At 43.1% G+C, this 27,959-nt stretch overlaps 2 protein-coding genes across 2 annotated transcripts in view; one reads left to right on the forward strand and one right to left on the reverse strand.

Moving 5' to 3' along the window:
- Nucleotides 1-1,268: 1,268 nt before the first annotated feature.
- LGALS3 (galectin 3) lies at nucleotides 1,269-20,231 on the forward strand. Its single transcript, XM_046010189.1, has 6 exons — nucleotides 1,269-1,407; nucleotides 8,364-8,385; nucleotides 10,061-10,522; nucleotides 13,493-13,581; nucleotides 16,843-17,008; nucleotides 19,940-20,231. The coding sequence occupies exons 2-6, from the start codon at nucleotides 8,368-8,370 to the stop codon at nucleotides 20,093-20,095; spliced, it is 891 nt and encodes a 296-aa protein (XP_045866145.1). The 5' UTR covers nucleotides 1,269-1,407; nucleotides 8,364-8,367; the 3' UTR covers nucleotides 20,096-20,231.
- Nucleotides 20,232-23,774: 3,543 nt separating this feature from the next.
- DLGAP5 (DLG associated protein 5) overlaps nucleotides 23,775-27,959 on the reverse strand; it is a 38,078-nt gene continuing 33,893 nt past the window's right edge. The window contains exons 17-19 of the mRNA XM_046008967.1: nucleotides 27,704-27,950; nucleotides 26,429-26,475; nucleotides 23,775-24,208 (exon numbers count right to left, since the gene is read on the reverse strand). Coding sequence (XP_045864923.1) covers nucleotides 24,068-24,208; nucleotides 26,429-26,475; nucleotides 27,704-27,950 — 435 coding nt within the window. The 3' untranslated portion in view covers nucleotides 23,775-24,067. The remainder of the gene's footprint in view (nucleotides 24,209-26,428; nucleotides 26,476-27,703; nucleotides 27,951-27,959) is intronic.

The raw sequence follows: 27,959 nt of genomic DNA on the forward strand, positions 1-27,959 counted from the left end.
TCCGAAAAATCATTGCCAAGACCAATGTCAAGGAACTTACCCCTGTTTTCTTCTAGGAGTTTTATGTTTTTGAGGTCTTACAATCAAGCCTTTAATCCATCACGAGTTAACTTGTGTGAGTAGATATCTGTACTTAAAAAAAAATCCATCTTGGAGGTTCTTAATCATTTCACTTAGTTATAAACCCTTGAAATGATACTAACAAGTACCTTCTCTCTTGCAAGAATCACTATTTGTTATAAGAACCTTTTTTTTTTTTTTAAGATTTTATTTATTTATTTGACAGAGATCACAAGTAGTCAGAGAGGTAGGCAGAGAGAGAGGGGGGGAGCAAGCTCCCTGCTGAGCAGAGAGCCTGATGTGGGGCTGGATCCCAGGAACTTGAGTTCATGACCCAGGACCCTGAGATCATGACCCAGGACCCTGAGATCATGACCTGAGCCGAAGGCAGAGGCTTTAACCCACTGAGCCACCCAGGTATCCCTGTTATAAGAACCTTTTTTAGAGTGGTAGCTTTATCCTATTCCTGTCTTTACCAAAGTCAGTTTTGTGTTTAACTGTTCCCTCCTTCATCCGGACTCTCCCCAGTCTTTGAGAAAACAGCTAGGCTTTCTAGGAAAGGATTCATTATTTCGTTCATTCCTTCACGAAACAAATCTTTCCCGAGAACTTACTACACACCCAACGCTAGGTAAGATGCTGAGGACGCACTGCGGAGCAGACAGACAAGAACAATTTCGGGCTCTCGGCGTGAGGTGGGTCCCCACGTCGCAGTTCAGAAAAGCAATGAATGCAAGGTCAAGAGCAGGGCGGCATCTGTGTCCCCCAGCACCTCCGAAAACTTGGCAGGGCCCTCCCAGTGACACAGTCACTGTCACTTCTTGGGAAGGCTTTGATACTGAGAGAGGATGTAGGTAAAATAAATGCAGAAAGGACGAGAGAGTCTGCAATTCAGGCATAAAATAAGCAAACTCGGTTAAAACAAGCAAGCAAGCAAGCCAAAAACTCTTGAGAGAAGCAACTCTGAAAGCTTCGCAGACGCTCCCCATCCCGGTCTGAGGAGTCACCAGGTGAATCTGGAGAGAGCGGTGGACGTGGACCCACTCCAGGTGGCGGCTGGCCGCGGGACACCCCCTGCAGGCTGCGGGGCTGGGCCCCGAGCATCCCACCTGCCGCTCTCCAGACCCGGAGCTTCCCCGCTGCGCCTAGAACTGCGCCGTGTGGTGCGCGGTGGGGCGGGGGACGCCGGGGCGAGGCCGGGCTGGGCTGGAGCTGCTGCCCCGCCTCGGGAGAGGCGGGCCGGGCCGAGCCTATTTGAGGCGCGGAGCCACCGCCCGGTCTGGGATCGCAGCACCTCACCAGATACCGCCCCCGCAGCAAGCAAGCGAGCGAGCGCCGAGGCGTCGGGTGAGTGGCGGGGGCGCGGGCCGCGGAGGGAGCTCGCGGGCCACGGGTCCCCGCTAGGTGGAAGCCCGCGCGGGGGCGGGAGAGGCGAGGGGTCGCGTGCGCAGCCGGGGGAGCGGTCCTGGGCAAGGGCCCGTAGTCTTGACTCCCGGAGAGGGCGCAGTGTGAGACTCAGGGGAAGTTAGTCGCGCTTTCCCGAGACTCACGCACTCATCGTGGGGCGGACGGTGAGCAGCGCGGGGCACCCTCCGCGGCGACCGGCGGCCTCGGCCACGGCGTCCCGGCCTCGGCCACGGCGTCCCGCCCTCCAGCGGGTTGGGGGCGGGGAGTCGCACGCTCTGCCAGACCCGCGGCCCGCCCCTGTTTGGGATTAGGAAGCGGGTCCTCCATTCCTGGACGCGGGGGGCTGCAGAGGGACTCTGGAGGCGGCTCCTGCGCCCCTTGACTGGGCTGCACGTCCGCTGCATCCGGGTGCGGGGGGCGCAAGAGCTCTTCTACGAGGCCCTGCGGGACAGGGGCTGCAGCCGCTCTCTGGGTGCTGATCCCACGGAAAATGGTGATGCCCCAGGGCCTGAGTGGGCATGTGTCTGGCTTGGCGAGCAGTGCACATCCTAAACTTTTGCAAATCAGTGACTCATCCCTGCCCAGATTGGCTAATTTGGGCATTATCCCAGATCTGTGCTGAGGCCGTGTAGGGTGTGGCGGAATGTTGGTCCGACTGTGCAGAGCCCCAGCGGGGGACGCTAGGAGGTGTCCGCTTTGGGGGGTAGGAGCTGAACGTCAGAGAGGGACACATAGGGTGAGGCTGTGACTTCGGCTTCAGGCTCTCCCCTGCAAGTTACTGATTCCTATTCCAGATATTGTGGAATCTTTGTAAAGCGACTCCCGGGAGTTGGGTTGCTGGACAGATCGTTGAACCACAGTGACCCAGTCTGTTTCTGGGATCCTGGGAAAGGAATGGAAGACAGCTCATGTGTGATCGGTGGGAGATGGGAACTGCTTCCTAACTTCATGACATTTGGGGGTTACACTTAGAATCAGCACCTACTCCATGTTTTGGGGTAAAGTCTGATGATGGTCTTAGAATGTTTTGAGCTTCAAAGTGCTAGAAGGATGCCTCACCAGGTACTTAAGTAGCAGAAGAGGGGAAACACTGTCTAAGAGATTGACCACCAAAGCTAGTTTTTTGGAGGGGTCCTTAATTAGTGATGTTTCCCTGTGCTACAAAATGCATCAGTGCTTTACTATAAAGACTTTACTTATTGCTAGTGAGGTCAAAAGGCCAGTGTTGGCCTCCCCTATAGTTTAGGTACCTACTTTCCTGGAACCTCATCAGCTAGACTCTGCATCTTAACTGTAGCAGAGACCTACGTTCATGTGTTATAACCTGAACATCTCATGTTGTCCCTAAATACAGTTGGCCTGTAAGCTTAATGTATCTGAGACTCATGGTTAACTAATCTAAAACATAGCCTCCCTTTCCTATGATGGTTTGGGAAACAGGCTCCAGCTGAGGACAGCTGGGTTAGCATTTGGTGTCTAGTGCCTGAACTGGTTTTTCTGATAAAATTCGGAGTGGTAAGCCTGCCGGAGAAGGGCCTGTTGTAAACTTCCAATTTGCTGCTGACTAAGTATCATGTGTTCACTCTTGACTGATGTTCAGCTTTTCCATAGTGGGAAAACAATCAGTAACTGAGAGGCACAAAGTAACTTTACCTTCCTTGATGCTGAGGAATTACGATAAGAAGGAAATCCTAGTAAAGGACCAGTTTCCTTTATTCCAACTCAGCATCACCGAATTTGACTCTGGAAAGACTTGTTTCAGCAAGGGCAGAAAGTAGACTGGCTCTCCTGGGTTCTTTGCAGAGGAGTGTGGGCAGTGCCTTGGGTTCTGAGGAAATGCATTTATGATCTACTCCTCTTTCAGCTTGTGTAAAGGTCAGGGCCCTTTGTGAGCAGAAATTACAGAAGTGCTCCCAGGAACCCCAGCTACTGGACTAATTGCTAGGTGGACCACAGTACAGTAGATAGCCACTCTTTATTAGAGGGAAAACTACAATTAACAGGCAATTAAAAAGGTCTGCATTCTGACTCACATTTAAATTCTTTATTCCAAAGCAACACTGAACTACTTCTTGTAGGTTTTTCCAAATGTAAAGACTCAGGTAGTTTCTCAATTTTTTTGTTTTGTTTTAATATAGTGTTCTTTTCTGGCGCTTCTAAATTCTCTGATTCTGGGAATGGCAGGATGGTGTTCACATATCTGTAGTATCTGTAGGGTGAGAAGGCTTTTTTTACATTTGACGGTGTCTCTATATAAACTGTTCATCTGAAAGGAAAGAAAGAAAGAGAAAGAAAGAAAGAGAGAGAGAGAAGGAGGGAGGGAGGGAGGGAAGAGGGAAATTTTCCAGGCAAGGAAGAAAGATATTTATCCAAATAGACTTTTTTTAAAGTTCTAAGGTTGCTAACCTTGATTTCAAAAAAGTATCGGTTATAATCTTTTCTCGAAAAAGAGAACTGATGTTAAAGAATGAACATATCAAAATAGTGCATACCTAATTTTTGGAGAAGTACACTTTATTGGTTTAAATGTGGTTATAATTAGCAAAGTGACTGTGTAAAATGGCATCTTTGTATTCAATACTGTGTGTATTGAAGGTTGCTGAATGAGTCAGCAAGTTAGTTTTCTGACAAAAACATGATCTCTTTTTTTAATTTCAACATGTTATGTAGTTCTGAATGAATAAGTCGGAGAATTAATTTCTGAGTGAAGTAATTAAAACTTGTAAAGGACTGTACTTTAAGATTTCAAAGAGTGAGGTTTTACATTTAGTGTAAAATGAGTCTGTGTCAAGAGTGAGGATGCTTGGACCCTGGTTGTTGACCTGCCATGAACAGAATGACTTTGGGCCACCATATTAGCTCTCTGAATCTTACCTCTAGAATGGGAATCCTTACCTCTGGAATGAGAATATTAGCTTTCCCCTGAAAATCTCTTAAGATCATTATCAGAAAGAGAATAGGAAAAGTATGGGAAAGTGCTTCATAAATGGAAATGTACCACATGAATGCAGGGTGTCATTATTCTAATTGGCTTGTTTAGTGTGTCACAACATGATTCATTTTTTTTTTTTTTTTTTAAGATTTATCCACTTGACAGACAAAGATCACAAGTAGGCAGAGAGGCAGGCAGAGAGAGAGGAGGAAGCAGGCTCCCAGCCAAGCAGAGAGCCCGACGCGGGGCTCGATCCCAGGACCCCGGGACCACGACCCGAGCTGAAGGCAGAGGCTCCAACCAGCCGAGCCACCCAGGCGCCCCTCACAACATGATTCAAACTATCACCCGAGGCTTTATATGAAACACCATGGAAAGAAAGTGAAATCTGCTTTGCTTCTCAAGTTGTTTTGGTTGGAGCTGAAAATAAGCTGAATATGTTTGAGCAGAGACTTGAAGAAGAAATGTTACATTTTGGAGATGCTGTCCTCAATTTCTAGTCATAATCCACCTTTAAACACCTCTTAGTTTGATTGGAGTTTTGTTAATACAACACCTTATTAGGCCCATGGTACAGATTTAGCTAGTTCTAACTACTGAAACTAACTTTTTAGTTTTTATTGACCTGTGTATCTATACTTCTGTAGGGATAAACATGCCGGTCAGCCTAGACAAGTGTTTCTCAACCAGGCACACTTTTGCCCTCTCCCCGCATCCCCCAGGATATGTGGCAATGTCTGAAGACATTTTTGGTTGTCAGAGTTGAGAAGTGGGGTATTGTGTTGCTCACATCTTTTTTTTTTTTTTAAGATTTTATTTATTTATTTGACAGAGAGAGACAGCAAGAGAGTGAACACAAGCAGGGGGAGAGGGAGAGGGAGAAGCCGGCTTCCCGCTGAGCAGGGGGCCTGATGTGGGGCTGGATCCCAGGACCCTGGGATCATGACCCGAGCTGAAGGCAGATGCCCAATGACTGCGCCCCCCAGGTGCCCATGCTCCAGGCGTCTTGTGTATTGAAACTGTGGATGCTGCCCTGCACAAGATAGCTTCAGCTCCCACGAAGGATCCAACCTGAAATGTCAGTGATGCTGAGGCTGGGAAAGAGCCTTTACAGAATAGGAATATTTAAGACAAAACACTTATAAAGTTATGTCTGGGTCTTTGGTATGTTGTGCAGGACTGGAAGAAGTTTGTGTAATCAAAGGATTTCTGCCCACCTTGAAGTTCAAGATTGTTTCATACTGGCCTTCCAAATGAGAGGCTTTGTTTTCTTAAGAAATGCCCTTTCTAGGGGCACCTGGGTGGCTGTTAGTTAAGCTTCTGCCTTCGGCTCAGGTCATGTTCCCAGGGTCCTGGGATCATGCCCCTCGTAGGGCTCCCTGCTCAGCGGGGAGTCAGCTTCTCCCTCTCCCTCTGCAACCCCCATTCTTGCTCTCTCTCTATTTCTCAATTGCTCTCTTTCTCAAATAAATAAATAAAAATCTCAAAAAAAAAAAAAAAAAAAAAAGATCTGGGGCACCTGGCTGGCTCAGTTGGTAGAACAAGTAACTCTCCATCTTGGGGTTGTGAGTTTGAGCCCCATGTGAGGGTGTAGAAATTACTTAAACATAAGATCTTAAAGAAAGAAAGAAAGATCCTTTCTTTTCCTTTTCTGTGACAATGCTTCTCTCAAGTTCCTCCTGCCGTGGCAGCACACTTTTCTAAGCGGCAGAAGCCTTTTGGGGAAGGAAGCAGAAGCAAAGGAGCACCTGACTTTTAAAAGATCACATGCTCTAGGAGACCCAGGAATGGAAGCCCTGGGAGAGTAACTGTGACTTCTCAGTCAAATTGTCAGCAGTTTCCCGCGCTGGAAGATGGATGTGGTGATACCCTAAACTTCCAAATACGTTTGAGAATACCCAGATTTAAAGAGATGTGCAAAAAACAAAACAAAAAGCCTTAATACAAGGTAATACTTAACTGTAGTATAAATAACAGCAGAGTATGATAAAGCCTGATATGTATAAATGGAGGACTTTAAGTCCTAAGAGGAGTTCTATTTTTTTTTTTTTAAAGATTTATTTATTTGACAGAGAGAAATCACAAGAGAGGCAGGCAGAGAGAGAGGAAGGGAAGCAGGCTCTCCGCTGAGCAGAGAGCCCGATGTGGGACTCGATCCCAGGACCCCGAGATCATGACCTGAGCTGAAGGCAGCGGCTTAACCCACTGAGCCACCCAGGCGCCCCAGAGTTCTATTTTTTTTTTAACTGAAAAGTTTAATATTTTAGATTTTTAGGACCTATCAATTAGGATCCCTTGGAGGTAATATCATTTCTTTTTTTTTTTTTTTTAAGATTTTATCTATTTATCTGATAGAGTTCACAAGTAGGCAGAGAGAGAGGGGAAGCAGGCTCCCCGCTGAGCAGAGAGCCCGATGCGGGCCTCGATCCCAGGAGCCCTCGATCCCAGGAGCCGGGGATCATGACCTGAGCCAAAGGCAGAGGCTTTAACCCACTGAGCCACCCAGGTGCCCTGGTAATATCATTTCTCAAAATAATTAAGTAAATATCATAAGTGGGCAACTCAAGGGAAAAGAGATTCTGATCGTTTTCAGATCCAGGTCACTTTGGCTATAGGACAAGTGATCCTGACCCAAGAAAACTCACCCAGGCCTCAGGAGTCCAAAGATGCCCTCTTCCCCTCACTGCCAGAGCATGTGCAGTGGGAGAGGCGTAAAACAGCCTAAATGGTTAAAGACTTGGCATAGGGAGAGGAGCAGGAGAAAGCAGGAATGATGTGTCAAGGCTACCCCTTGAGTCAGCTTTGGGCAAACCAACTCTCTTTGGTAGCATCCTACCCAAAAATATTTCCCTCTGCATTGCCTGACTCCTCTTCTTTCCTCTGCTCTCCTCTCCTCTCTTTTCTCTTTCCCTTTCACCTTTCTCCGTTCCTTCCCTTCCCTTTCCTTTCCTCCTCTCCTCTCCTCTCCCAACTTCTCCCCTCCCCTCTCCTCCCCTCCCCTCTCTTCCCCTTCCCTCCTCCCTTCTCTTCTTTTCTTTTTTCCCTAGTTTGTTAGACTGTCATAGTTTTGTTTGGAGCAACAAATATCTTTTAAAAAAGAAAAAGGGAGCATCTTGTACCCGTCTTTCTTCTTTTTTGCTCCACACCTGGATCTCACCTCTCCTTTAAGGCTTAGCTCAAACACCACCACCATCTCTTCCCCTCTTAAAAGTAATAGTTCTAGTTGTGACTCCCTGTTTCACAGTCTGGCTCACAGTGTCGATCTCTTGTGATCCCTACTGGCCCGTGAGCCCTTTGAGCATACAGATCCCGGCCTGTCCTTCTTCCAACCCAGGCAAGAGCCCATAGAGTGCCTGGCCCAGAGCAGGGATAAATACGTGCAAGCAAGGGAATAAATAATTGGCAGCAAATGCATCTAGGGACATTGGTTTTCAAGTCTCCGTAGGAATCAATCAACGCTGCTTTCCTGCTAAAACCCAGAAGAGGGCATGGGGGTTGATTCTGTGAACAGGAGGGGAGGGGAAGTGATAGGAAGAGATTTCTTTGTAAGAGGTGGTGGAAAAAGCGCCCAGGAAGGAAGGTGAGGAGGACCACAGATGAACCAGGACTGTTTGTGTCTTTACCAAAGAAAGGGGCAGAATATTGTCTTCCTTGTTCTTCTCTCTCCTGGGTTGTATGGCCTGTTACTTCCAGGATTCAGAACACAAGCTAGTATGATTAGAGTTTAAAATAAGGAGTGAAGTTGGGCTTGGCGATCTAGCTGGAGTGCATCCCTGCTCGAGATTCCTTTGTGGTTCCACACTCCTGTTTAGGTGTACTTGGGGAGTAGACTGGCTTGGTTAGAAGAATGCCTGTAGATCATCTAGAACTGCCCAATGAACTATTTGTGATGTTATCTTTGTATGGAAAGTGGTGAAATCTTCTAAGATCAAATGATAACCTATCTTTTTTTCTCCCCTTTCAGGAAAATGGCAGACAGTTTTTCAGTAAGTGTTTTATGTCTGTTTTCTTACCATGATACACATTCCGTGTAGGTTGGGGGTTTCTTCTTTGCCGCCAGACACGCCCTTCTCATTCTCTCACCCTGCAGCTTCCTCTGGCTGTAACTGACCAATGAGGACTTGTTAGCTGACGCCTTCTTTTTCCAGCAGCAGGTTCAGGGAGAGAGCCAAGAAGATAGAGGCCTAGGACTCACTAACAGTAAGCCTGGGACAGAGACTGGGACAGAGACAGGGGGATTCCATGGGCAGGAGCTGAGAAATAATACGAGCAAAGGGAATCCTGGTGCCGCCTGAGCATCCTGATTTCTGGATTGTTCTCTCATGTCAGTGAGAGAGGATGTCCTTTAACACAGGGGAAGGCTAGTTCCTGACTTCGGCAAATTGAAAGGCAGCCCTCCCTGATCTGAGATGATGGGAAGCAAGAATAAAGGGAGACAGGGGATGCAACAGCTGTCCAGACACCCCATGAGGCAGAAAGGAGCAGGGAGCTACCCCGGCTTCTCCCTTCTTCCCACTCTTTAATATCCTGCCAATGCTGCCCCTTAGCCAGACTCATCTGGAAGCCTGGAAACCACTGTCTGCAAGGGTGAGAACCTCTGTGATCAGCACAAGGCAAGGAGAAGGAGGGATTTGACTGGTATATTGCCATCTTGGGAATATGGCAGGACTGACCCTTTGCTGTCAAACATGGAGCTCCTGGAACTATGGGAACTCAGGCCCATCACCCTGACCACCTACTGTAGGGTATTTTTCATCTGAACCATGTAGTTGCTCGACTGTGATGAGCCGTGATTAAAGAAACACAGATAAGGCATGTATAGGCCTATATCAGAAACCACTGTGCGTGGCTGTGTACCTGTTGGGGCTGCCAGGGACAGGCTTGTGGTTCTGCTAGAGATTAGAAATGGGACTGGAAGCCCTTTGGGGGCCACTAAGACGGGGACCACACCTTCCAGAGATCCTTTTCTGGAATGGTCTTGTGAAACCAGGATGGAGACTTCTTAAGTCATCCTTATTCTTTGCAAGGAAAAGTCAATGCCATTGGATAGTCATATTAACTTTACCATGTAGTTAATATATTGACCCCATATAGCCCAGAAAAAATAGCAATCATTAAAATTATAACCCATCAATGAAGTGCATTCTTGATGGGAAGACAATTCATGTTGAGAACTGTGAATTGCTTTGCTTTCCATTTTCTATATGGCTCTCTTCCTATACAGGCAGTAATCAATCTGGAACCCCACTTAATTAATGGCATGATCTGGCCTTTAAGAAAAACTTTGAAATTTTACAATAGTTTTAGATTTACAGAAAAATTACAAAGATAGTATGAAGAGTTCCCGTATTCCCTACGCCCACTTTCTTCTATTATTAATGTCTTACATTAGCATGATACATTTGTTACCATTAATAAACCAGTACTGATACATTACTACTAAAAAAAAGAATAAAATGATGAAGCATACATAATCCCAAAGTCCAATTTTAGTCTTAGAAACTGCAAACTATTTAATAGGTGGAAAATTTTTATTGATATGAATTTCATACCCTTACCATATATGTCACTCTACTTCTTAGATCACATATTCCTATTTTCCCGAAAATTCTGTTTTTGTGAATATATTCATCCTATAATTGTTGATGTCTTTCTTTCTAGCTTAATGATGCTTTATCTGGGTCTGGAAACCCAAACCCTCAAGGATGGCCTGGTCAATGGGGAAACCAGCCTGCTGGAGCAGGGGGCTATCCAGGGGCCTCCTATCCTGGTGCCTACCCTGGACAAGCTCCTCCTGGCAGTTATCCTGGACAGGCCCCTCCTGGCGGCTACCCTGGACAGGCCCCTCCTGGCGGCTATCCTGGACAGGCCCCTCCTGGCGGCTACCCTGGACAGGCCCCTCCTGGCGGCTACCCTGGACAGGCCCCTCCTGGCGGCTACCCTGGACAGGCACCTCCAGGAGCGTACCCTGGCCCAACAGCTCCTGCTTATCCTGGACCACCAGCATCAGGAGCCCACCCTGGGCAACCAAGTGGGCCCGGGGCCTACCCGCCTCCTGGACAGCCAAGTGCTCCTGGAGCCCAGCCCGCTGCTGGCGCCTTTGGCATCCCTGCTGGACCACTGGTAAGATGGAAGTAGGCACTTCACAGACTTGACTGTGATCAGGACAAACCTAATGAAGAGCCAGCACAGTGCTGTCTGCAGCCCTGGTGCCATTACTTCGCTGTGCTCTGGCTGGGAGCTGGCTCTGGGCACCAACCTGCAAAGGGCTTCAGAGAGATCTGAAGCTTTAAACTCGCAGGTTAGAGCCCCTCTGCCAGGACCATTGAGGACTATTGAGTTTAGGATGTGTACTGTTAGTACAGAGAGAAGTCAGTGTATCTTTTGAAGACATCTCCATAAAGCAGCTTTAATATAAATGAAGTTAAGATTGAAGAAATGGGGGAACAGGGGCGCCTGGGTGGCTCAGTGGATTAAGCCGCTGCCTTCGGCTCAGATCATGATCTCAGGGTCCTGGGATCGAGCCCCGCATCGGGCTCTCTGCTCCGCGGGGAGCCTGCTTCCTCCTCTCTCTCTGCCTGCCTCTCTGCCTACTTGTGATCTCCTCTCTGTCAAATAAATAAATAAAATCTTAAAAAAAAAAAAAAAGAAATGGGGGAACATTTTGGTTACTATTATTAATAAACACCGAGTACATAGTTCACGCCAGCCAAGTGCTCCTCCATGGATGATTTCAGTTACCCCTATATCTGCCCCATAAGATACTGTTACTGTCCCTACTCTATACATGAGGAAAAGGGGACAATAGAGAGTTATACAGGTTGTCTGGGGTCATAGAGGGAATGTGTAGGGAAACCAAGGTAATGTGGTTTTGAAAAACCTAAAGATAATTTAGTGATCTAAGGATTGAATTTTCATTTATATTAAAACCCATTTTAGTAAGTGAATTCTAAGTGTAAGACCTAACCCTGTGGTGACTCTAGACACATCTCAGACACCAATCCTTCTCTTCCAGATGTGAGTCTAGTCAGGAGATTATATACAGATGTGGGGAAAGCGTTCAGTAGCCGCGTGGGATCAGAACCTTCCAGGAGCCTATGGACGTTGGCACAGGAGGTGTCTGACTTGCTTTTAGGTTAGCTTGGAAGAGAGTGCAGAGAAGGTGCCGGAAGCGTGGGCAGCATTGGGCAGGCAGTAGTCGACCACAGTTAGTCATTTGTAGACAGTTGGGGACGTGGAGGTTGTGGCAAGGGAGAGGCAGATGCGAGAGGAAGAACCCCAGGAACTAGTGGTTACGGCTCAGTCAGGGATAATGGGGTTTTCGAGGCTCGACAATTAGAGAACCAGCCACGGGTCAGCCCAGACCAGGAATTCAGGAAGGAGACCTGATGTGTGGGGTTTGGGGGTGGGGGGTGAGGAAGAAGAGACAGTTCCAGTTCACACCTGTTGGATTTGAGGCGTCTGTGGGAAATTCAGATAGGAGGAGGTATGGGGCCCAAGAGAAAAGACCTGGGTGGTGGTTGTACCCAGGGGGAAGGAATTACGAAGGGAAGAGAGAAGAGGCCAAAGGGGTTTGTGGGAATATTTACAGCACCCTGCACCTAGATGGTTAATGCATTTTTGTGGAAGAATTAGAGAATGTATTAAATGAAAAGTGTTCATTCCACAAATATTTAATATCAGACCCCTCTGTTGATGCTATGTAAGTAGAACTCACAAGAATTCACGAGTCCCCGGATGGGACACAACGCCCGCCCTCAGGGAGTAAATGACTGTGATGAGTATGTTACGTGATCAGGCTCTTAAGAGTGGCACAAAGTTGTAAAACTAAAATCGATATAATTATATCTCAATAAAATAATCTTAAAAAAAGAAGAGTAGCACAAAAATGTTAATTTTCTTGATTGCAAGATTTAGTTTAAGCCTTTGTGAAAAATAGTCCAAGTGAATTATTTGTAGATTGGGATGTCGTTAGTAATGAGAGATATAGTGCTCCAAAAGGGAATATGGTGTATCTTTGGCACCAATTAACTGATGGCTTTATTCTTTAATTTAGTTATTTTATCTTTTAAGAATTATTTATTTGAGAGAGAGTGAGAGAGAGCAGAGGCAGGGGGAGGGGCAGAGACAGAGAGAAGCAGACTTTTTGCTGAGCAGGGAGCCGATGTGGGACTGGATCCCAGGACCCCAAGATCATGACCTGAGCTGAAGACAGATGCTTAACCAACTGAGCCACCCAGGCATCACCCCCCTGCCCTAATGGCTTTATTCTTTTTTTTTTTTTTTTTTTAAGATTTTATTTATTTATTTGACGGAGAGGGAGACACCAAGAGAGGGAATACAAGCAGGGGGTGTGGGAGAGGGAGAAGCAGGCTTCCCGCTGAGCAGGGAACCCAGTGTGGGGCTTGATGCTAGAACCCTGGGATCATGACCTGAGCCGAAGACAGACCCTTAACAACTGAGCCACCCAGGCGCCCCTGGATGGCTTTTTTCTGTTTATGTTTTTTTTTTTTTTTAAAGATTTTATTTATTTATTTGATAGAGATCACAAGTAGGCAGAGAGGCAGGCAGAGAGAGGAGGAGGAAGCAGGCTCCCTGCGGAGCAGAGAGCCCGATGCAGGGCTCGATCCCAGGACCCTGAGATCATGACCTGAGCCGAAGGCAGCGGCTTAATCCACTGAGCCACCCCGGCGCCCCATTTTTTTTTTTTTAAGGTTTTATTTATTTATTTGACACAGAGAGAAAGATCACAAGTAGACAGACAGGCAGAGAGAGCAGGAGAAACGGGCTCCCTGCTAAGCAGGGGGTTCAATCCAACATGGGGTTCGATCCTAGGACCCTGAGACCATGACCTGAGCTGACGCCAGAGGCTTAACCCTCTGAGCCACAAGTGCCCCAGGATGGCTTTATTCTTGAGTGTTACCTGTGCATGTAGGAATTCTTATCCCTTCAGGCTTAGGGTAGGGTGACTGGAGAGTCTGGAAAAACGGCTTAAATTAGGGTTATGTGTTAGTCACATTAGCATCGTATTTTTCTTTCTTTCCCTGAGAAGACGTGACTCTTTATTGATACTTGCATATTTTTTGTTGCCAGACTGTACCTTATGACCTGCCCTTGCCCGGAGGAGTCATGCCTCGCATGCTGATTACAATTCTGGGCACAACGAAGCCCAATGCAAACAGGTAAGAACAGTATTAGCAACTCTAACGTATTTGTCAATTGTTTTCTGAATAAAGGGTCATCTATTTTGAATTGTAATAAAAGTTTTAGATCTGTGCATTGAGAATTCTATACCATAGAATGGGATTATCCCATAAATCAGTGTGTGTTCCCCCCAAGGGACAAAGTGTCCCTCATTAAATCTTGCTTTTCTCCCAGAACCACAATGAAACATTTCTACTTTTTTTTTTTTTTTAAGATTTTATTTATTTATTTGACAGAGATCACAAGTAGACAGAGAGGCAGGCAGAGAGAGAGAGGAAGAGAAGCAGGCTCTCCACTGAGCCGAGAGCCCAATGCGGGGCTCGATCCCAGGATGCTGGGATCATGACCTGAGCCGAAGGCAGAGGCTTTAACCCACTGAGCCACCCAGGTGCCCCTCTACTTTTTTTTTTTTTTTTAGATTTTATTTATTTATTTGAAAGAGAGAGCATGAGCACAAGTAGGGGGAGAGGCAGAGGGAGAAGGAGAAGCAGGCTCCCTATTGAGAAGCGAGACCTATGTGGGATTCAATCCCAGCACCCTAGGATCATGACCTGATCTGAAGGCAGATGCTTAACCCACTGAGCCACCCAGGCACCTTGAAACAGTTCTGCTTTGTGAGGACAAAGAGAAAGAGCAGACAGCCCATACAGAAAAACCTAGGTTCTTCCTGGCAGTGAGAACCTTAGAGTTCAAGGGACGGACAGCCTTTGAAATGTGATGTTGGTCATCCCTCCACCTCTGAGCCGTATCTTGTCTAAAAAACCAGGCATGCACTTTATGCTTAGATGCCCATCAAAAATTAGGGTCAGAAACCTCAAGATCGCACTGGACGTCGTTTTGAGTTGATCTGAGAGCTTGCACATTGTACCACTCTGTTTGCACAGATCACCCTGCAGTCGTGCAGTCACAGTACGGTCTCAGATCTGGTGAGCTTGACTGCCACGTCCACCTTCCTACAGGGCACACCGGCTGGGTCACAGATTCCTCTGGTGTTAGCCAGGTCTACGGATGTTATGTGGTGGGATGGGGGAACTCCGGTCTTCTGAGTAGACACAATTTATGCAAAGATTTGAAAAGATCCTGCAAGTTAAAGACTTCCTCAAAAGAAGTCAACCTTTGCCATGGGAACTGGTTGGATGGAGGAGAGCGAGGATGGAGTTAGCCTCTGAGCTAATTTAGGACAATCCGTGCTGATTTATGGTTGCCTTGTTATCACCACTGGTTATATTCCATGTAATACAAGCAGGTTTGAGATATATTGAAGACATCCAGTATGCCTGTCTCCGAGGTTAGTGGTACCATTAAAGCTCCTGCAGCCATAAAGTAATCTGTGTTTCTGGGGTTTATAAACAGTGCACAAAAGGTACCAATTCAAGCTATGCACACAGGTTTCCAAGAATCCATAAACAATACCCGTGAGTGTCTGTCACCTTGCTCCTGGTGGATCAATGGGAAACCCCCTTTGCTTTTACCAGGAAATGGACTCAGCCTCTGACGTAATATTTTACATCCAGCTAGCCCATTCAGGCGCACCTCCAGCGAGCCTTCTCTGCTTCTGTGTGGTAGCCAGTAGCCTAAGCCCCCGCTTCTTGCACACAGCCTCTACAGCTTCTCTAAACACAGTGCTTACCTGCACAATAAAGCGTGTCTCACAGCCAATTATGAAATGTATATATCCCCTGCCTATGTCCATATCCATTTTCCTTCCCAAATAATGCAGAACCCAGCACACCCGATCCTGGGCACCCCGCACTCACAGTTTGTGAGTGTCTGCTCTCCTCCCCCAGCCACGGTCACACAGGACCACACTGGTATGTTTGCCTCATTGAGGGTTTTTGCACTAGAAACTTTAGCTCCAGTAACGCTAGAGGTGTAGACAGACAGAGACTGTGGCAGAGTAAAACTCATTTTGGTGGAAATGGCTAAGATAAGATGGTAATAAACTGAAAAAAATGGTTGCTTGGTTCTGCAAAATCTATGTGAGGAATTACCTGAGAAAAAGAATGCTTAAGGCGGTAGAGATGGCAAGATCTTCCTTTTCCCTGCAGAGAAAATATAGCTGTTGGATTTTTTAGTCAAATACCAATGCTATTGCCATCTGACTATATGGGTCCTCTCCCTGGGCATTCAGTTATTGGAAGATACATTTGTGTTTGTTTGTGTCCTCTACTGGGTAAGTGCAAATGCCCAAGGAATCATTGTTAATAGGTCTAGAGTGTAGACCTTACTTTTATTATATGTGCTGCCAAAGCGAGCACAGTAGACCTTACTTTTAAAAGAGAGCCCCGGCTGATTCTGATGTTGGGGCCCATGGAGCACATTTAGAGAAGCTGAGGGATAGGATTAATATGTTAACAGTCCGAGGCCTTGTGTTTGCATTAACATCCAAGGAGAAGGAACAAGGTCAAAAAGTCAAGCCAGCCCTTCCATTAATTTCACCTCACATTTGGGAATGTTTATCACATTTATCACCATGACTTTACAACTTAGCAGCAGGACACTGTACCTGATGTTATCTCATTCTTGTTATCTTAGGACTAGGTTTTGGTTAACTATAAGGAAGTCAGGTATTTGTTGGCTTCTGTTTTTCGTGACTGGCTTGCCTTTAATAGGTATTAAAAGTAACTTGGGGCGCCTGGGTGGCTCAGCGGGTTAAGGCCTCTGCCTTCGGCTCAGGTCATGATCCCAGGGTCCTGGGATCGAGCCCCGCATCGGGCTCTCTGCTTGGCTGGGAGCCTGCTTCCTCCTCTCTCTCTCTCTGCCTGCCTTTCTGCCTACTTGCCTACTTGTGATCTCTATCTGTCAAATAAATAAATCTTAAAAAAAAAAAAAAAAAAAAGTAACTTGCAGGGCAGGAAAGAGGTAAGCATTATTATTCGCCATGTACAGCATAAAATGCCCTCAAAGTGCCCCAGGTTTCTGTAAGGAACCCTTGACCAGTTTTCATAGTAGAGGCAGAAAAGAGGGAATGACAGCTGAATGGAATCATGTGACCAAAGACAAGGAGGCAAAAAAAAAAAATGTAACATGTAGTGCCTTGCTTATTTTCAGATACTACAAGAATACATCAACCGCTAGGCCTCGTATACTTTCCAGGTTGAAGCCATACTCTGGTTTGTTTGCTTCCATTTGAAAATGTTCCTGTATTTATTAAATAAAATCAGATAAAATGTTCTGCACTTGATATGGATACCCGAAGTTGAATCATTTTACTAACTCTGGTCTTTGGTTTAAAATAGATTTGCTTTAGATTTCAAGAGAGGGAATGACGTTGCTTTCCACTTTAACCCACGCTTCAATGAGGACAACAAGAGAGTCATTGTTTGCAATACAAAGCTGGATAACATCTGGGGAAAGGAAGAAAGACAGGCGATTTTCCCATTCGAAAGTGGTAAACCATTCAAAGTAAGTTATTGCTACCATTATATATTGATCATGCACATTTCTCAGGGAAGAATCACTCCACCACCACAACGTCCTTGAGTTGAATTTATCAGCTATCCTGAGACACCTAACTGGCACATCTGCTCCCCATCCCGGGGGACCAGGCTTAACAGGACTGGCACATTCCCCAGCTCCATTCCCGCCCTTCACCATTGTCCCTGTTATCAGACCTTTGAGTTTAAGCTTTTCTGGAAATGAGAAAAATAGCATCTTTAATAAAGAAGGCAGAAGGGGGCACCTATGTGGATCACTCTTGATCACAAGACTTGATCTCAGGGTCATGAGTTCCAGGCCCATGTTGGGCTCCAAGCTGGGTGTAGAGTGTACTTAAAAAAGGAAGAAAAGGGCAGAAGGTCTCAGTGGTATAGTTGGGCTGAGACTTAGTACCTTAATACAACATCGTTGGCATGGCAATCAAAGCTAATTTTTTTAAATTCTAAAATAAAGATGTCTTATGAAAAAATTTTTTTATAGATTTTCAAATTAAAAAGACTTCCATCTTGTCCCATTTCTCCCAACCTCACAAAGTCTGCAACTTGGTTAATATCTTTCCAGTATTTTCTATGACATACAGCACTGTTTGTTTTAAAAACTTATTAAGGAATCTCTACCCCTGAACTCATGACCCCAAGATCAAGAGTCACATGCTCTACCAACTGTCCCAACACACTTTTTATTTTTAAGCACTTCTTTAACAAATACTCGTCCACACTGTTGGGTTAGGTTGACAGTAGAGTGGGCAAGGAAACTACTAAACTGTAAGCTCCTCAAGGGCAGAGACTTACAGGGACCAGATTCTATATTTGGTGGACATCTTCTCATATTAGAACATTGTTACTTCATAGTATTTCATTGTTTAGATATGTGCTAATTCTGTGAGTGTCCTATGGACGATAATTTGGAGTATGGAAATAATTCCAAACAAATAAAACCTGAAATGTTTATTTTGCTAAAATATTATAATAATGGTCCTTAGAAAGCTTTGCTTCCTAGAACAAGAATTTTATTCCAAGAATGTACATATTTTCTGAAAGATTTTATTTGAGACAGAGAAGCACAAGAGGTGGGTGGGGGTAGGGGCAGAGGGAGAGGGGGAAGCAGGCTCCCTGCTCAGCAGGCAGCCCCATGCTGGATTCGATCCCAGGGCCCTAAGACCATAACCAGAGCTGAAGGCAGACGCCTAACGGACTGAGCCACCCAGGCGCCCCTCAAGAATGTTTAAAATTTAAGAATATTTAAAATTTAGATAAGATATTGCCAAAGTGCTGTTACCAAAAGGCTGTAAGGATAAACCTGTTCACTACTTAACTGTCGGAAGAGTGTTTCTCCTATTCTGGCCCACACTGGTTATTACCAATCTTAGTAACATTTGCCACTCTTAGAGAATTCCTTCTTTAGTATTCTATTTACATTTTATTTACTGAAGTACAGTCGACACAGGATGTTACATTAGCTTCCAGTGTACAACAGTGACCATCATCTCTCTTTGTTACGCTGTGCTTAATCTGTCACTGTCCAGCACTATTACAATACCACTGACTATATTCCCTATGCTGTGCCTTTTACCCCATGACTTATTCGTCCCATAACTGGAAGCCTATACCTCCTTCCACTCTCCTCCAACGATTTTGTCCATCCCTGTACCCTGCCCCTTCCCTCTGGAAACCATCAGTTTGTTCTTTGTATTTATGGGTCTGTTTCTGCTTTTTGTTCATTTGTTTCTTCCTTTGATTTTTTTAGATTCCACATTAAGTGAAATCATGGAATTTGTCTTTCTCTTTCTGATTTATTTCATTTAGCATAACATCCTGTAGGTCTATCCATGTTGTTGCAAGTGGTAAGATCCCGTTTTTTTGTTTTTTTTTTTAATATTTATTTATTTGACAGGTCACAAGTAGGCAGAGGGACAGGCAGAGAGAGAGGGAGAAACAGGCTCCCCACTGAGCAGAGAGCCCGATGCGGGGCTCGATCCCAGGACCCTGAGACCATGACCTGAGCCGAAGGCAGAGGCTTAAACCACTGAGCCACCCAGGCGCCCCAAGATCCCGTTTTTTTATGGCTGAGTAATATTCCACTGCACATATATATGGTATATGTATATAGACCACATCTTCTTTACCCATTCATCTATGGATCCACACTTGCACTGCTTCCATATCTTGGTTATTATAAATAATGCTGCAGTAAACATAGGGGTGCATAATGTTCTCAAACTAGTGTTTTCATTCTCTTTGGGTACATACCCAGTATTGGAATTACTGGATCATGTAGTATTTCTATCTTTAATGTTTTGAGGAACCTCCATACTGTTCTCCAAAGTGGTTGCACCAGTTTACATTCCCAAGAGTGCATGAATGTTCCTTTTTCTTCACATCTTCGCCAGTACTTGATATGGTTATATTTTTACTTTTAGGGGTTAGCCATACAAAAACTTTGTTTTTGTGGAGACATTATTAATCTTTACTTTTGTAGCTTCAACTTATCTTTATTACTCATTATCATCTTTTTTTCCATTTTATTTTGCTTGGATCTTTGAATAATCTGTGGAGTCTATTTTTGCTGCAAACTTACTTTTTTTTGTTTTTATTATTTGAGAGAGAGAGCAAGAGAGCACAAGCAGGGGCTAGGGGCGTAGGAGAGGGAGAAGCAGGCGCCCCACTGAGCAGGGAGCCTGATGTGGGGCTTGATCCTAGGACCCTGGGATCATGACCTGAGCTGAAGGCAGATGCTTAACCGAGTGAGCCACACAGGCGCCCCCCAGGGTTCCTTTCTTGGACTTCAGTCAGTTCCATGGATGATTATAAAGATGAAATGTGGGACATTCTCAGCTCAGGCCAGATTGGTTTTGAAATTAAGAGCATTTCTAACAGTTTTGTGTATGTGCCATTTCAGATACAAGTGCTGGTTGAATCTGACCACTTCAAGGTTGCGGTCAATGATGCTCACTTGTTGCAGTACAATCATCGGATGAAAAATCTCCAGGAAATCAGCAAACTGGGAATTTCTGGTGACATAGATCTCACCAGTGCTTCACACGTTATGATATAATCTTAAAGGGGAAGATTTTAAAAAGAAGAAATTGAATATAAACCCTTACACATTGAAACTTCATGTTTCCTGATTGAAAATTTTCACTTTTATTCCTTCATCCTTGTAAATCTTCAATTTAATAAACATTCTAAGAGTTTCTTGTCTTTATATGTCATTTAATTGGGGGCAATTTATTCTTGACGATGCACAATGGATTCAGTGTAAAAGGAATATGTAGCAATATTAATTCTGCATTAAAATCTCCCAGAGTTTTCTATACTTACAAAAGTATTTTTGAAGAAAATACTATTTTAACCTCTATCTTTCAGAGTTTCATTAAAAACCAGAAGATACTACAAGGAAATCATTCTCCCATTTTCTTATTTAAGGAAGTATACATTCAGGAAGCACAAAGAAAAAGTGTAGCGGTTGATGACCCACAGGCAGTTACTGTTAACATTCTGGCATACTTCTTTTTGCTCCTCTTAACTATTTTTTCTCTTTAGACTATATTTAGCTATTTTCAAATCCATATTTGATACCAATATGAGACAATCTTGGTATAGGTTCTCTTGGTTTTTATGAAATCTCCGTATTTGTAGAGGAAAATTAAGTCCTTAATTAGATGTATCATCAGCTTAAAAAAATTTAATAGTTCCCATTGTCAACCTTCTTAAGCATGCGTTTCTGTACTTCCTCATTACCAGCAGACCCAAGGATTCATACAATTTTAAAACTAAGAGGTGGTCATAGCACTTTATAAAAGAATCAAAATATTGTTTGGTCTATTTATTGTTTCTGGAACACCATCTTCTCAGATACTTTTATTGTCACAAGCTGGGTTCCCTGGAGGCAGAGATTAGAACCCAAGAGGCTTATGGAGGAGAATCTTGAGATCAACAACTGAAGGACAAGAAGGCACACAATCGGACAGAGGGAGGTTTGGTTATCGATGCCTCAGCCTACCCTACAGGGGTTCTGAAGCTGGATGAGATGATCCTTTGGAGCTGTCAAGAGGGGGAACAGTCCTTTATCTATTCAGTTCAATCAGTCAACGAATACAGGCCAGCTGAGAAACAGTATGGTGTGAGAAGTGGCTGTCTTCAGAAAGCCGTCTAATAGTACTTCTAACAATTAAAGGAAAAAGTATTTCAGTCCTAAAGAGGGATACGAGCAGCATATCACAGTTTATTTGTTAATTCCTTACTCTGATATTCTCATCTTGACTCTATGATTAAGTGGAAAAACATAAGCTATAGAAAAAAGGGAAGCTGTTCCACATAAAATTACTTAAATCCTGAGCCTTGGTTCCTTTGTCTATAAAATAGTGGTATAATACACCTTGTGTAGGGTTACTGTGATCGTTGAATAAATGTTCACAAATGTTCATAAATGTTCACAAAGGGGTTGTCATATAGGAGGTCCTCAACAAATGAAAATTCTTTTTTCAAAAAAAAAAAAAATCCCCCCCCCCATTTTTGGAAAGGCATTTGTTCTACCAAAGCAATATTTTTTCCAAGTATCTTCGAAGATTTTTCTAATATCTCGTAATTCTAGAGTCCAATAGCCTAAGAACACACTATCTAGTTGTAGGGTACAGTAATGGCTGCTTACCCATCCATTCCCTGTTTCCTAATAGTCATGGTTTTATTCAAGTGTAATCTTACATAAAATAAGGAATCCAGATTAAAGACAATCCCAAATGGATTGTCAAAATATCCCCAATATTCTCAAGGAACACTATCATGCCTAAAACACTTTAACACCAAATATTAAAACATTTTATGACACTATAGAAAATGATTGAGTAGACGTGAACACAAATACATACTCTAAAAATTTTAATACACTAAAAATATATGTGACCCCAAAAGGACCCAGCCACAGAGAAGCCGATACTAAGGATGACAGAAGGAACTGAACATAATTTTGGACCTTGAAACCATCGTTGAGCTAGTGATTGTAAAGCACCAGGAATCACCCTGGCAACTTGTAAAAATAATAAACTTCCTGTTATTAAGCCATTGTGACTTCACTTTATTATTATTATTATCTTTTTTGAAGATTTTATTTATTTATTTGACAGAGAGAGATCACAAGTAGGCAGAGAGGCAGGCAGAGAGAGTGAGAGGGAAGCAGGCTCCCTGCCGAGCAGAGAGCCCAATGTGGGACTCGATCCCAGGACCCTGAGATCATGACCTGAGCCGAAGGCAGCGGCTTAAACCACTGAGCCACCCAGGCGCCCGTGACTTCACTTTATTATTACTAAATAGCCAAAAGTTCTCTGAACAAGTCTATGGTACATCTTACTAAACCCACCAAAAAATCATGTTTACTGACATTGTTTTTATTCTCATCTGCTTTGTCCTTGAGGGCAAATGTTATGTTATTATTTTGTTGCATATTGCCTTATATAGACTCTGAGTTGGGTTACTTTGCACCAACTTCTTTTGCATGCTCTTATGCTTGGGCCCTTAGAAAAGCCTAACTTTTATGTATGTTTCTTTGTTCTGCATGTCTTCCTTGAATTATTCATTAATGGGCTGTTAGAGCTGCTTTTATCTTTTCCTAAGACTAGGCACTCTTGCATTCTTTTTTTTTTTAAAGATTTTGTTTATTTATTTGACAGAGATCACAAGTAGCCAGAGAGGCAGGCGGAGGTGGGTGGGGGCGTGGGGTGCGGGGGTTGGGGGGTGAGGGTAGGGTGGGGGAAGTAGGCTCCCTGCTGAGCAGAGAGGCCAATGCGGGGCTCGATCCCAGGACCCTGAGACCATGACCTGAGCCGAAGACAGAGGCTTAACCCAGAGCCACCCAGGTGCCCCAAGACTAGGCATTCTGAGAACATTCTTCTAAGCCAGCCCCTCACATAGCCTGACTGCTCATATGGGCTCGATAATAAATACTCTCTTTCCCACAAGCTTAACATACCTTTCCCTAACAACAAAAGTGGATGTGTTTTCTTTTCCTTTTGAAAACCCCTAATCTTACACATTTATAAGCTGCTGCTTGTTTGGTGAATGCCACCAGCCCTAACTCATTTAGAGGTAGAAATAACTGGACCCAGGTCTGGTTATAAGCTTTAGCTACTATGAGTATTCCCGGTACTGTTATGGCCCTGTCTTCTATAATCTTAAAATTAAGAGTTTTATAAAAGAGAAAATAGTTCAAACACATTAAGTGATTGATACAATTCTTTTCAAGGGAAGAAGGCATTTCCTCCTAAAACTGTCAGGTATATTAAGGGGAAAATGAAAAGAAAAAGGCAAAGATTTCATGGGTCCCTCTAATAGTTTAACCGTTTGAAACTGCAGAATAGGGGCACCTGGGTGGCTCAGTGGGTTAAGCCGCTGCCTTCGGCTCAGGTCATGATCTCAAGGTCCTGGGATCGAGTCCCGCATTGGGCTCTCTGCTCGGCAGGGGGCCTGCTTCCCCCCCCTCTCTGCCTGCCTCTCTGCCTACTGTGATCTCTGTCTGTCAAATAAATAAATAAAATCTTTAAAAAAAAAAGAAACTGCAGAATATAAACAACTTCAGATTCCAGAAAGCTCATTTAAAGCATCTCACTATCCTCTGAAAAATGCAATACGCAAAGCTGTTCAACATCAACAAATTTAAGAGTCCAAGCTAAGAATAAAGTATAAGATTCAAACATTTCTGTCAAAGTTTAATACTATATTTTGATTAAACTGAAGAATGTATAAGTGCTGAGTAAGTACACTTAGCTTTAATTAAGCTTATACATTTTAAACAAGAGAGGCGAGGTAAAGTACATTTTTTATTCTGCATAGTTAATGTACAAAATATCCCCACTTCCCTTGAGAAACACTATCATAGCTAAAACACACTCTGATGAACACTGAATATTAAAATGTTTTATGACACTATAAATTGACTAGAAGTGAACACAAATACATACTCTTCAATTTTTAATATGCTAATAATACATCACATTGATAGTATGAAGAAAAATATTTGGATTTATTTTTAAATTCAAAATTCTTCCGGTTGTTCATCATGGAGGGGTCTTAGAGGTGAAAACGTAATCAAGTTACCACCAAAGGAAATGTGTCTGGCATGATCTTGATGTCTCCTCTCCACCTGAGTGAATGTATCACTGAAGTTTAGGCCCGGCTAGAGAATAAATTCAGAGAAGTCACTAAATCAAGGGTTTCACCAATTAAGCCTTCAACCTTGCAAGTTAATAGCAGGTTAATTAATAACATGAATAATATTTTGGTATATAGTAATAAAACCATGAATAGCACAATGATTTTGCTACTTACCAGTGGATTTAATTTCAAAGATATACATATTTTTTTAATTGAAAAGTTATGCTAGGTACACATGCCTTAAGATGACTAGTAATATGTAAATGGACTTCAGCATTATATGTAGGATAAATAAAATTAAGACCATATCTTAAGCCATTTACACAGACCACAAATCCCAATCCATATAACTGCACCTCATAGGCTTTTTACTAATGTGATCCTACTAGGATCCTTTTCTTTGTTCCCCCTCAAGCCCTATTTCAGGTTCAAGTGATGCTACAGAAGCAAGAAATAATTTGGGTCTCAACTAGACAAGCAGACCTACGGAAAATAAGATTGAAAAGTCCAAGGTCTAATATATATGAAAGTGGAAAAGAATTCATAGGGAGACTAAATTATAAAGCACCACGACTTATCAACTAGATAACATAAGATAACTGAAATACTTTTATTATTTTATTTTATTTTTTTTTAAGATTTTATTTATTTATTTGAGAGACAGAGATCACAAGTAAGCAGAGAGGCAGGCAGAGAGAGAGAGAGGAGGAAGCAGGCTCCCCGCCGAGCAGAGAGCCCAATACGGGGCTCGATCCCAGGACCCTGAGACCATGACCTGAGCCGAAGGCAGAGGCTTAACCCACTGAGCCACCCAGGCGCCCCTGAAACGCTTTTAATCATAATATTAGTATAACACAAAATGTGATACAGTACATTCCAAATTTATTTGTAATATCCTATATTATCAGAACCAAGCATTCAGAGTTCAGATCTGAGAACAGGATTAAATCAAGTTTACATCAATTGGCCTGATGCTGAAATCCTGACTCTAAGATCAAGAAAGCAGACTACAGGTCACTACAGGTCCACACTGACACACTTCATTCTGCTCCTGAGACACAGGGCAGCCCAGAAGCCTGCATGAAAAGAAGGCATCTTTGGAAATAATGAAAGCCAACATATAGGGAGGTCCTTAATTAAGGAGTTGGTGGCTTAAGGAAGCCAAGTATTTGCAGGCTTTACAAGGTTAACAAAAACTACTGCTTTTATCCTACATTTGCCTCAATGAACTTTTTATATTCTGAGATCAGAGATTAGAAACCAAGGCCATTTCCTGACCCATTTTAGCAACTGGCCCTGGAAAATTTCAAGGTAAGGCTACAAACCAGGGTGGTCAACCTGGCTACACATTAGAATCATCTGATAAAGGTCCTACACCAGATTGAAATAAAAATATCTGGGGGTAGGGCTGAAACCACTGCTGTAAATAGTAGGCGAGAGCGCACTATTTTATTCATGCCACAGTGCCAGAGGAATTTACAGATAATAAGGGAAATAGATTCCTAAATTACAATGGTTCTTAGGAATATAATATATTCATATCATATTCCTAATAAGAGATTGTGTGCTTGTGCACCTACATCTATATACAAATTAATATCGGAGAGAGGAGAGCTTTTCCAGGAAGTCTTCACAGAAGGGCTAAGGTTTCAACTAGATGTAGAGGCAAGAGGTCACCAAAAATAAAGGCTGGGGAGCCTCTAAATAAAATAGTAGAATAGATATATATATATATAGAGAGAGAGAGAGAGAGAGACAGAGACAGACATCTCTATAGAGATATAGATATATAAATCTATATCTCTAAAAGAATTAAAATGGAAATAACCCGTGATGACTGACGGTAGGATAGACATTATCTTCCTAAATGTACGTTTCTAAAGACAGAAATCTTGTCTTATTTTTTTTCTTACATCACTTAGAGATACCTAGCATAATTCAAGCTATGATTAGATATTTAAGTATTCAAGCAATATGTCACAACAAATTTGATACATAAATTATATAGGGAAATAAATCTTCAGAATGTGGTATTAAAACATGCTACATTTTAACATTTATAAACAATGACATTTTTTCCCATTTTGAGAAAAATGAGTAACAAATGGATTTCATAGTAAATGAAACAGTAACATGTAAATCTGAAACCAACTCTGTACACAAACTGAAAATTAAGTAATACCATTTTATAAAACAAATCTAGACTATAAAGCAATTTTTCAAATTAAGTTGGAAAACTTACCGAATCAAGAAGATGGCATTCAGTAGTAAGACTTTTAATATCAAATACTGAAAAAAACAACAACAAAAACCCCAATTTTTAACTTTTTAAAGAATATCCTTGCAGTCAGGTGTTGTTAGAAATGGACAAAAATGATGAAAAGTTCCATACATTAAGTGCTAAGATAAAAATCTAGGTCATCTTATGTTACAGCATTCTTTTATAATTTTTTTTAAGAGTTTAAAAATTTATTTATTTTTGCAAGAAAGAGAGAGAGGGGGCACGAGCAGGGGTGGGGGCAGGAGAAACAGGCTCCCGCTGAGCAGAGAGCCTGATGTGGAACTTGATCTCAGGACCCTGGGATCTCAGGACTTGAGCCAAAGGCAGACACTTAACCAACTGAGCCATCCAGGTGGCCATGCTATAGCATTTTGAAAAATGTACTTAAATTTTTTATTAAAATTCTCATTCTTAAATTCAGTATAAAAAGAGTCTTCTATAAACAAATCCCATGCTTGTAATATTAAAGGTACCACTGAGCATCCAGGTTGGTGAATATATAGAAATCTGGGAGAATGGTGCATTTGGAAGGCATGGAAGCTCTGTACCCTTTCCCCATACTTTGCCCTATGCATCTCTTTCACATGGTTATTCCTGAGTTACATCCTTTTATAACGAACAGGTAATATACTAAGTTTGAAAGAAAAAAAGATAAGATACCCAAGAACACAGCTGGAGTACATTAAATGTCTGGTCAAGGTTACATTTATTTTGCCTTAGGCCCCAGCCAGAACAGCACCACTGAGTAGCAGATGAAAACAGTAGGTGAAACTATCACACATTATATTATAACAAATGTCTAAGAGCCATTTCCTATTGCGGAACAATCACAACAAAGTGATTAAACTGATAGGAAAAGGCATTATGAAAGAAAAATAGGGCATTTTAAAGGAAGTTTTGAGGATGTGTGTCGACAAGGAGGTAAACTAAAAAAATAAAACTTTGGGGAATTTCTGAGTCTTCACAATGAAAAATCCAGGTTGGTCTAACGTAGAACGCTCCTTATTTCCAACGTGGATTATTAGCCACTGTTTTTAATAAGTACACTCCCAAAGGTCTAAGTGTACAGTGGGACGCTACGACATGTACCAATTCTTATAAAGTGTTTCTTGTCAATGCCCAATTTTTCAACCTTTACTGTTAGAAACTGGTTCCCAGTAGTCACAATAATCTATGTATTAGTCCAAATTCATTTATTTAACAAAGCCTCATCTAAATATATTTAAAAGAGCTCACCTGACTGAGAAATTTTAGTCTTCTCTTCCTGTAAGATGTCATTTTGTGATGGTATATTTTTTTCAGGGCTGCTCATCAAAACATCCTGTGCTGTAACTGAAGAATGTAGCTCCATCCCTTCTACACCATCTGGAATTTCTTCCTTTTTATTAGTGTTAATATCATCTGCCACTTCACTAGCAAGTAGAGGCAAATTCATTCTTTCACTGGGTAAACAATCCGTCTCAAAGTTTATCTTGTTTGCATCCTGGAAGTA

Source organism: Meles meles, chromosome 6, assembly GCF_922984935.1.
Source record: "Meles meles chromosome 6, mMelMel3.1 paternal haplotype, whole genome shotgun sequence".
NCBI classification, from domain to species: Eukaryota; Metazoa; Chordata; class Mammalia; order Carnivora; family Mustelidae; genus Meles; species Meles meles.